Consider the following 11,864-nt stretch of genomic DNA (forward strand, 5'->3'; position numbering starts at 1 on the left):
TTCTTTAAACCACCATGGAAACAACCTTCATACAATTTCACTGCAGTTGGATAATACAAGAAATCATATGTACATAGACCATTCGTAGTTGAGCAACATAACATGATTTAACAGTTGAGCAACATAACATGATTTAACACACTCGAGAGGCCCTAAGAACATATAAAAAGGAAAATGTCCAACTACATTAGTTATTAATGTAGTGACAAGACGAGAACAATTTCAGTATGAGACAGGATAATCTGCTGTAACAGAAGAGAGTGCGGGAGAAGTCAGTCTGCTGTCCAGCTCTGTTCAACAATCTCGCGCACCTTCCTGTTGTATTCACGCTTGTTCTCACTGAACATGCGTGCTGCTTCTGAATTAGCTGGCGAGTTGGGATTTGGATCACAGAGCAAAGACTGCACTAGGAAAAATCACATGTAAGGGGTCTAATCAATAGCAAAGATGCTACTAGCTTGTAGGGTTCTCTCTCTTTTACAAAAGCAGCAAGTGCATTATTTTTTTCTAAGCAAGTAAGAAAGACGGCCACCTATTTTTATATTTAGCAAGCAAGAAAAATGGGCACATACTTTCATATTTCGCAGGTAGAAAAAGGGGCACCTTTAAGAGTTTCTTAGGTGAGAACTTAAATTGTGAAATTTTTTGCTTGAAACAAATAGAACTTAAACAAGATGAAGAAAGACTTCCATGGAGTGCTGGATGATGAAAATTACAAAAATCCTCATATAATAGTTTCTTGGGTGATTACTTATATTGTGAAGAAATTTGCTTGAAACAAATAGAGAACTTAAACAAGATGAAGAAAGACTTCCATGGAGGACTGGATGATGAAAATTACACAGATGTTCATAAACGTGCAGAAGAACCTAGTAATGACCTTAAGGGAGAATCATAAATTTGAGTATAAGCTTCAGAAGTACATTTTGGACATAAACCTCATCTTCAGGGAAAGCTACAATACTCATCTTCAGGGAAAGCTACAATACCTTTATTATTGTTTTTCCTCCATTTTTTTTTATCATTTCTTTAATTATCACATCAAACATAGTATATTGGCATCTATTAGTATACTTCATCAGCTATTTTAAACCAAGGAAGTAGGCCTGCTTTCCCAACTTATCCCAAATATTAGATATTTATTTCTCTTCATTGTATGCTATCCCTCACACCTCATTTCAAAGAGAGCAATGAGAACATAAGGGGAACTCATACAGAACTGTGCTTTACTGGAGCAATAGATGGAAAATACTTGACCGGTGAAGAATCATGCTCTTACTGATAAATAGAGATGGCGCCAAAAAATGTAGTAGGAGAATAGTTCACAGCTATAGAGTTGAACTAGATATTAAATCAAAGCAGTCCTTAACATGTTAATATAAATGCCAACTGTAACCAGGGTTTAATCATTTGACTTCCGTCTGTTAGTGTGCTTGGAATACATATCTCTCCAACCCCACCCCTGAGCCCAGAAAATATATTTAAATATGAAGGTCATATTAATCTAATTGATTTTAAGATTATCTAAAAAGGGAGGAACAATGTTGCATTTAAAAAACCTCAAAGTACCTGGATTGAAGTCAGTATAGCAGCTACATCATATATGGGACTCCATTGATTTTGCAGGATGTCCAAGCAAATACTTCCATCAGCGTAAACTGAACAACAATAAGACAGATATTAAGAAATCAGCAAAAGCCGAATATTGTCCAAAACTACTATGTGCATCGGAAAAAAGGTTCAAATATAAGGGGTAATACAAAATGCTTGTAAGCAGCAACAAGCTTAAACCATTTAGAAGAAAATAGGAGATATTGGATAAGCTTTTCTACAAGAAACAAATGGAAAACAGAGGATACACATGATCTGCCCATAAATTGTCCAACTCTCTCAAGCAACCAAGAAACTATGGGGTTTTTGGTCACGGACTAAAATATGTTATTTCCTTCAAATTTACCCTAGTTTTGGTTCTAATTTCGGGAATCAAATTGTATCTCATCTCAAATTTTTCCGTCCGTCGTGGTCAAAGTACACAAAATTGTTTGACCGGATCCAGTACGGATCCATACCCACCATATATTAGTGTCGTGTCTACATGGGTGCGGCACCTAAATTGTTGTGTCTGGGCAACTTACCAGTCAAAGTACCCAAAATTGTTTGACCAAATCCGGTACGGATCCATACACACCATACTAGTATCATGTCTACATGGGTGCGGCACCTAAATTGTTGTGTCGGAGCAACTTGGCAGTTAAACACTGAATAGTAATACATGAACTGTTATGTAGAGATCGCCTACTTTAAGCACATTGTTGTCCTTAAATATCCTTATCCAAGTATTGCCAATACACATTCTTATTTGAGATTTTACCCTGAAAATAAGTCACTTTTCCGGTTTTCCCTGAAAAGCCCAAACGGTGCAGTAGTTATGCAGAGATTTATAGGAAACCAAACATGGTATTAGTTATGTAGCGAGAACATCAGTACAACCAATTTTTAGGCAACCAAATGTTGTATAAGTTATGCTGGATTCTATACCGAGATTATTTTACTACACCTTAGAAAAAACAACCCTGTCTAAACATTAATTGATTATATGGTGCTCAGCTTGCTTTGGCCAGTTTGGATCTGAAAAAAGGCATATTAAGTAATTTTTTATGCCAAAACATTTGGTGTAGCAGAGTACTCTCGTTTTCGTTTGCACCTAAGTGTAACCTATTGGTCGATGAAGTTGGTACAACCCTTGGAGATCAAGGTTCAAATCCCAAATCCCAGCAGAGACAAAAAATACTATGTAATTTGTTCCCTTTGTCTAATCCTTGGTAGGTTGAGTTGCTAGGTACGTATACTGGTGAGACGTAGTAGGTACCTGGTGGAATAGTCAATAAATGCAAAGGCTGGCCCGGACACCATGGTTATAAAAAACCATGGAGGTGTCGCTGAACGGGCTTCCTTTTCCTTCTATCTGGCTCAAGAGTAAGGGTAACTTATAGACACAGGCAAAAAGAATACCCTTGGTCAAGTTGAACAATGAGCAATATTACCCTTTCTAAGGAGTACAGTTATGCCCAAAAAAACAAAAGAAAGGGTGGGGGTTGGGGGGAGGGAGGGGGGTCACAAATAAATTCACTGGAGCTACTTACTATTTGGGTGGAACATTCTGGAAATAAATCGCACAGTTGGTGGTTTGTTTGGATAGTCCTCTGAGAATTGAAGTGTCAGCTTAAATGTACCTGTGAAGGAAAAATGTCGCCAGGATAATTAGATTCAAGTGGAATAAATAACATATTATAAAGTAAATAAAACACATGTGACATGTGCCCCTCCTTTTTCTCAGAGGAGGGGAATAGCAGATGAAAAACAGAGCAAAAGATAATGCTGAGAAAGATCAAGGAGAACTAAAAACAGGGGTAATGCACCACTAGACACTAGAAGCCCAGAAAACCTTCTTCACTTTGAAGATGGAGCATCCAGAATTAAAACCAAAGCATAGTGCATTCAAAGAGCCCTTGAAATGCAAGTATACAACACTAAATCAGCAGTTGATCAGATCAACAAAGATGCTCATCTCTTTATTGTACTTGAAGAATGCATTGACAAAACTAAAACAGAAAATGATGCCCTCTCATAGGACTATATATATACATGAGTTTTGCTAACCTACTACATCCCCATTTTTTAATTCTCATAAATGCCCTTACTACTTTCTTCCAACACATTTAAAATAGGGACATTTTCGTCTTTTTCATTTTCTATTATTTTTTCCCCTCATTCTCTCTTATCAAAGTCTCACGGAAGAAAGAGGAACAAAAAGAGTCTCACAGAAGAAAGAAAGACTATAAGACTGAAGTTTCTTTTCATCTACTAAGGCTAAAGTTGAATAATGGAGAAAACAAAGAACTCAATTTCATTCCTTGTTTAGGTGTTCATAGAGCAATTAGCGGCACCATTTGACCATTTCTTAACATACTACAAATAATTTTACAAGGAAGAGGATTGGTAATGTTTGATGTGACCGGAAAATGAAGTTGGTTCTACGTCCAACCATGATTTCCGACGAAGCGCTTGTTTCCTATGAGAGATAGCCAGGACGTAAAGACTCCGCTCTACTGGGTTGTTGGAACATTTCAGTGAAATCTCCATCCTGTTTCTATAAAATTTGAATGGGGATTTGGTCAATTAATCCCACTTTCAGAATACCCAAATCAACAGGACCACTTATTCCTCAGATCCCTCTCTCTCTCCATGTTCTCTTTATTGTTTCAGTCCTCTCCACAAATTAAACCAAACTGACAGCTCATTATTTCAGTCCTTTTAACTTGTCTCAGTTTAACTTTCATTTCTATTTAAAAATCAGTTCAAAGTAACTCAATTTGGCAGAAGAGAGGGATTATTTGAATCACCATTGACGAGGGAGAGAAGATAAGAAAAGAGGGGAATGTTTGGGATTAAATTTCGGATAAAAAGACAAAAAAGCCACTCATAGTAATGTGCTGTTGTTGTGCTAGCAAGGGCATTTAAGAGAAAGCAAAAATTAACCATATATATATACACACACACACACATAGAGAGAGAGAGAGACTCCATGAATATGCTACCATTCATAGAGCATTAAAAGAGTCCTTGAAATGCAAGTATGCAAGACCAAATCAGCAGTTGATCAGATCAACAAAGATGCTCATCTCCTTATTGTTCAATAAGAATGCAGAATTGCCAAAACTAAAACAGAAAATGATGCATATATATATATATACACACACACACACACACAATCTCTCTCTCCATGACTATACTACCATTCATATTTTACAGGGGAAAGAATACATAGGATAACAACTGCCTCACCTCCATCCCAAGGAGTATCATCAGGGCTGCATTTCAAGAATAAAACAAAAGAGAGAAAAAATGTATAAGCATAATGAAACTGCTGTGAGAAGAAACAGATATTCCAAAGTAAAAACAGCTATGAGTCACGACTGTCAGTCAATTTCATTGTCATACCCGAAAATGACTGCATTCCATAGCATTATATTGTTGTCATATGGAGCTCCACTGATGCCGGCCGGGGGATCCTGCTGTAACCGCTTAAAATCCCTCATCAGTCTCTTCCTCGCCGGTGTCGACATCCTCACCGCCTTATCAAAAAATTATACCTCAATAACTTGCTAAAGACTAAAGTCGACACAAAATCTTAATTTTCGAGTTTCTGGACCATAAAAGCGGCTAAATTCAACATGGAAGTTAAATTAGTCAATGGAAAATCTTAAATTTCCAGCTTCGTAGACCCGGAAAAAAAAACTATATTTGCCATGGAAATTAAATTGCTGTTGCAAATTCTGCCTCAATAGCTCACTAAAGTCAACACAAAATCCTGAATTCCCAGCTTTCTAGACCAAAAGAGCAATTGTCCGTGGAGATTAAACTAGACAATACAAAATCTTATTGTTCCAGTTTAGTAGACCAAAAGGCAAATAAATACGCCATAGAAATTAAATTAGTCGACATAAAATCTTAAATTTACAGCTCACTTGATTCACCATTGAAACTAAACAATCAATACAATAACATAACCTTCCAGTTTACAAGACCAACAGCAACAAGATTTTCCATGGAAATTAAACTATTCAATACACAATTTTCATTTCCCAGTTTTCTAAACCCAAGAAAGCGACTAAATTCTCCAGGTAAATCAAAATTTCAGCAAACCAAAGCTGTAAAACCAGCTCAAATCAGAAAAAGAAAGAAATAAACCTAGACGGCTAGATCCATACCAGTGTTTTAAAAGTCATGGGCATGAGGCGAGCGTTAACATGAAGCAAGGAGTAAGCCCTGAGACGCTAACACGAAGCAAGGCGTAAGCCCTGAGGCGCAGGGCGTAAGCCTTATGGATCTTTAATTTTGAATGTTTTATAAATTAACAAAATAAATATATAAGTGACAAAAAGCAAAAAAATCAGATTAAAATTGTAGAAAGTTCAAGAAAATCATAAAATAAGTTGGAAAATATTTATATTTATATAAACATGCTAACATGTGCACAACTATTACCAAAACAAAATGTACTTCGTAAAGATGCATTACATCCTAAGTTGCCCGGACTCGGGTGCGTGTGTTCAATAGCGTTGCGGATCCAGAGGTTGGGTCCTTCTTGATCTAAATTTTAAGATTCGGGAGTACGGATCAAGGTACAAATACGGGTGCAAGGATTCGGCTAAAAGTAATTCAAATATCTAAAAATAGAGTTATAAGGATATGTCTTAATTATGAGACATTATGTAAAAACCAACACGGTCTCTGAGAAGGAGAAAATATTGATCAACATATAAATTTCTATATACAAGATATTCCATTTTCTTCAATTTTATCCTAGCTTTTGTTTTTATTTAAGAAATCATTATATCTGTCCCGCATTTTTCGGTCGATTTTGGTCAAAATACCCAAAATTGGTTGACCAACTCTAGTATGGATCCCACACACCCATACCCACATTGTGTCAACATGGGTGCGGCAGCGAAAGTAAAGAGTCCGAGCAACTTAGATTACATCTATAAAAAGACTGATGGAACATATTTGAGTTGTAAAAATAATATTCTACTTCCTAATAATTCAAAATATAAAAATGACAATAGAATAAGGTTATTGTTTGAAAACCTAAAACTAAAAAAAAAAATCATAAATACTCATTATAACATGAATAGAATATTCTTTGGAATAGAGACTCGAGGATAGTATCTAAACTTGAATACCACAACAAATTCTAAAACCAAAAACTAACTTGAAATAAAGAGAGTAAAAAGAAAAACTTGAAAAAATGAAGCATAAAGAAGTTGCAAGCATGGAAGGAGAGCAAGCATGGAAGGACAAAGCTCTTGCTTTATAGTTCGCACTTCGCCGACATTGCCAAAGAGGATTTGCTACTAAATAAACGACAAAGAGAAAAGATTAGGAAAGTAGGGTAAAAATTTAGAAAAAGCCTTTGAATTTTGACTTTTTTTTTAGTTTGAGAATTTACGATGAGTTAAACTTTTGAGTATTTCAGTATTAAAAATGAATTTAATAAGCAATTTTGGCTCCAATTTGGATAAGTTCCCTGGGCGCCCAGAAATTTGGGACTTACACCTAAGCGAAGCCCCAAAAGATTGGGAATTACGCCCCACGATAAGCCCCAAAATGCCTTTTAAAACATTGATCCATACACAAAAGTACAAGCTTCAAGCACAATAAGGTATTGCTTAAATATTAAACCCTAGAATTCAGCATCGATTAGCAACCAATACAACAATAACTTGCTAAAATTCGATGCAAAATCTCACTTTTCAGTAATCTAGACCAAAAATTAAACTAAATTCATCATGAAATGAAATTCAAGGTAAACAAAATCAACAGAGACCCTAGATCCATAAAGAAAAATCATCTTCAAAGTATAAAACCCTAGAAATCAGCTGGAGCAAGAAGGCATATCAAACAATGAGATGAATGGGAATTGAACCCAAATAGGTATCGCTTAAATATAAAACCCTAGAATCCAGTGTTGATTAGCAACTAATACCTCAATTACTAGCTATGTCGACACAAAATCACAATTTTCAGCAGTCTAGACCAAAAACGAAACTAAATTAGTCATGAAATTAAATTATAAGTCACTAGACGCTACAAAATCAACAAAAAACCTAGATCCATAACAAAAATTCAAAGCACAAAATCAAAAACAGGAATTTCACGAGTAAAACCAAAGAATTCAGCTCGTGTAAATAGGCACAAAAAATTACATGAATGAAATTGAGAAGACAAAAACACAAAACATACATAAGAAATACGGAAATGTTGACCTACGAGCAAAAAGCGGCGAGAATTGAATGATAGACGTCGACGGGAGGTTAAATGATAGGCGGCGGCCTTATGTTCGTCGCCGGCTTAAAAGGCAATGGAGATTTTGCGTTGGCGTGATATATAAGCTCCTGAAATGCATTGTCCTATAATTGTATACGTCATATTGCAATGCACGCGGAGATATTTATCATTTAGATTTTTTTTAAAATAATTTCAGGCAACTCCTCTGACTTATGCCCTTTGCCCGTGTACCTTATGTCAATGAATATATAATTTTAAAAATTATAAAAAATATTAAATAATATGAGCTATTGAATAAAATGAAAAAAAAAACATAAGTTCTTAAATATAATGAACATTGATCCCTTTTAGCTAGTTAGCTCGATAAATAAATAATAATATAAAATCTTAAAAAAATACTCTAATATTATAGTTAATACTTTATAAAAAATAACGTAAATATAGGGAGCTATTAGAATGGTTATAAGAAGAGAAAAAAAATAATGATAACATTTAAATACCTTTTGTCTTATGTTGTTACATTTTATTGCATTAAGTTTGCATTTTTAGCACTTTGACCTTTAATGCTATATTGTAACTAATTTTGCTCTATTTTCTTACTTATTTCATTACCAATACTCTTTTTGTGAAAACAAATTTATGTACCTTAAAATTTTTATCAACTTAAAAAATAATTTTACTTACATGATGATTTTGAAAAATAATTAAATTTACGTCTTTTGCTAATTAGTTAATTCAAAATTTTAATTATTTTGTCTTAACATGAAAAATTACTTTTTCGTATCGGGACTTTGTACTTTTATAATAATATAAATAATTTAGACAATTGTATATTCCTTTCCTACTCGAATAATGTTTTTCTCTTCTTTTTTGTGTGATATTTAAAACTACATTCAATAAATGACTATGTACTTTATATCAAATGAGTATAAAATTGTAAGAATAACACAAATTTTGTTAAACTATGTAATTGAGTTATAAAATAAAATTTAACAACCACAAAATCTTGAAAACGATTAATGTTAATCATATTAGATGTTAACTTAATAAAGAAAAATACGATTTCACACAAAAATATCCTAAAGTCTTATCATACCTTTAATATATGAGTTCTGCATTGGTTTCATAGCTCAACCAAAATCGGATATACAGTATGTCGGCATGTACTTAAATATCATGCAATAAACATGAGAAAATGGGTGTGTTTGGTACGAAGGAAAATGTTTTTCGAAAATATTTTCCAATTTTCTCATATTTGGTTGGCTCAAATATTCTGGAAACATTTTCCTTATGAACTCATTTTCCTCCAATTGAAGGAAAATGTTTTCCTTATCAAGAGAAGGGAAAACATTTTCCAAAACTCCTTCTCAAATTTTCCCAACCCTATTCCCCACACCTTACCAACCCACCCCACACCCTATCCACCCCATCCCCTCTCTTCAAAAAGGCTTTTTTTTCTTACCACCCACCCTACTATCCCCCTCCCCCTCCACCCCCTACTCCCAGCAAAAAAAATATAATTTTTTTTTGTAATTTTAAATATCTGATTTCCCATTTTTGCACCCTTTTGTTGTCCCCCCTCCCCCCGCCCCCGAAAAAAATATTTTTTAATTTTTTTTTGTAATTTCAAATTTCTTTTTTTCTTCGCTCCCCTACCCCTACCCCTACCCCCCCACCACCAAAAAAGTATTTTTTTAAAAATATATTTTCAGATTAATTTTTTTCATCTTTCGGTTTACAGGTTCAAAATTTTACAAATTCCAAAGTTATGACTTCAGAGGTTTATGTGTTTGGAAGTTTACAGGTTTAGAAATTATAAAGTTTACGGGTTCGAAAGTTCGCGGTTTCGAAAGATTAGCGGTTCAGAAGTTTATGAAATTTATGGGTTCAGAAGGTTATTGGTTCGAAAGTTTATGGCTTCATATTTATTGTATCTAAATTATTTATGAATACTCTTGAAAAGTTATTTTCCTTAATTTGCATACCAAACACCGAAAAATAAATAAGATTACTACTTGTTTTCCAAGAAAATATTTTCCGTTATACCAAACACACCCATTATGTTCTTTATTGCCATAAAAATAAATTATATTTTCTCAAGTACCTAATATGAATTCCATCTTATTTCTATTAGAACTCAAATTGAAAAATATGAAAAAGAGAAAAAAGGCTTCATATGTAGGTTTAGTTATCATACGGAAATTCTAATTGAATGGTAATATAAAATAAATGTTACAAAAAAAAATAATGTTGAAAATTAATGCTTATTATTATTTTATTATAATCATTCAAATTTTAATTGGTAAAATTATTTTTCTTCGACCCTTGAATTAGTAAAAGAGAAATGATAACTGAAACAATGGTAATATCACAATGGAAGTGTAGTTTTGCTTTGAATGGCAAATATTCAGGTTAGTTTTGATTTAATAAATATGTTACACGTCAGCTAATTCTATATATTAAGATTTTTATATAGTTCAAATGAAAAAAATTAATAAGTAAATTTTTTAGCTAATTTTAGAGTCTTAAAAATTTAAAATATAATTAAATAATATTTTTGAGTGTAAAATTAATTTTTAAATTAATTTTCTTGATTTCTTTTTATACTTCTTATATTTGTCAAAGGATATCTAATAATGGAAGTATAGCTTTTCTTTGAATGGAAAATAACTCACGCTAGGTTGATAATTAATGTGTTACATGTTGCTAAATATTACTGACTTTTTACATCTATACTTCCGATAAGGATTAAGGAAAGACATAATAAGAAAAATCTTAGATGATTTTAAAGTCCTAAAAAAATTAGGAGTGATAGTAAAATGACTAATTTGTCTAGTATGAAACCATGTTTTAAAGGGTATAATAGACGAACGGCATTCACTGAGGGGTTTCGTGCTTTTAATATAGTATAGATAATGCTAATTTCCCTTATAGTATATGATACCGGCTTATCTTTCTTATTTTAATTTCTGTGTAACAATTCTTTAATCCTATCTATTATTAATGCGAAATGATTATACTTAGAATAATTTATATTAATATAGCACTTTTTTTGTTTAATCAATTTTATAACTAGTTTTGGTTTTCTAAAATCCAATATATACAACAATAGTTTTTATGTTTAGATCTAACCAATTAGTTAATGGCAGTGTTGGGATACGTAAACAAAGCCAAAATTTTAAAAGAAAAACTTAGGATCGAAATATGACTTTTTTCCTTCATATTCTGTAACTACTTTATTCTTTTTTTAGTTGTTAAATAATGTAAGGCCTCATTTGTTTGCACTTAATGGAGGTTTGAATCTTAATCATTCAGATCTCAGATATTAAGTGCGTTTGTTTTTAAAGTCTGAATCTTAATTATGAAGTGTGTTTGTCTTTTTTACTTCACAGCCACTTAATGAGTCTGAATAGGTCTGTATAATTAAGATCCATAACAAAAACTTAATTTCATTAAGATTCCATATTCATTATTAATTATCGCCACCGCCTACCATTATTAACTACCACCATGCCGCCGCCACCACCGCCATACTCAACCTCCATCACCACCATCATCCTCAATCATAGCCGCCACCATAATCGACTACCACCATCCGCCAATACGCACCACTCCCACCACCATCATTTCTCAACCATAAACACTCATCCACCTCTACTACCACAACTAATCACCCCACCACCATCAACAATCATAACCGGCACTACCCATCATTATAAACTACTACAACTACCACCAACTTCCTCAATCACAACTATCACCCCCACCCGCCATTATTAACTATCACCACTCACCACCACCATCCACCACGACTAATCACCACCACGACTAATCACCACTAGCTGCTACCTTGAACCACCACCATCAACCAAACCTACCACCAACCACCGCCTCTAGTCGGCATTCACAAGCACTATCGTTAGCTATCACCCCCAGCAACTACTATATTTAAAAAAAACTATATATTTTATTGATAGAATATTAGATTAATTAGTATTTCATTTGAATTTTAT

At 33.6% G+C, this 11,864-nt stretch overlaps 1 protein-coding gene across 3 annotated transcripts; it reads right to left on the reverse strand.

The window, feature by feature from the left end:
* Positions 1–7,987, reverse strand: LOC104226439 (ubiquitin-conjugating enzyme E2 2-like). 3 transcript variants are annotated; one of them, XM_009778451.2, is made up of 6 exons: positions 7,834–7,987; positions 5,002–5,135; positions 4,846–4,871; positions 3,144–3,233; positions 1,570–1,658; positions 1–401 (listed from the first exon to the last, which is right to left on the reverse strand). In XM_009778451.2, the coding sequence occupies exons 2-6, from the start codon at positions 5,124–5,126 to the stop codon at positions 273–275; spliced, it is 459 nt and encodes a 152-aa protein (XP_009776753.1). In that variant the 5' UTR covers positions 5,127–5,135; positions 7,834–7,987; the 3' UTR covers positions 1–272. The 3 variants fall into 3 exon arrangements, with proteins under 3 accessions (XP_009776753.1, XP_009776752.1, XP_009776754.1); XM_009778450.2 differs by having other exon boundaries at positions 7,807–7,987; XM_009778452.2 differs by having other exon boundaries at positions 7,830–7,985.
* Positions 7,988–11,864: the final 3,877 nt, after the last annotated feature.

The sequence above is a fragment of the Nicotiana sylvestris genome, chromosome 9, assembly GCF_000393655.2.
Source record: "Nicotiana sylvestris chromosome 9, ASM39365v2, whole genome shotgun sequence".
Taxonomy (NCBI): domain Eukaryota; kingdom Viridiplantae; phylum Streptophyta; class Magnoliopsida; order Solanales; family Solanaceae; genus Nicotiana; species Nicotiana sylvestris.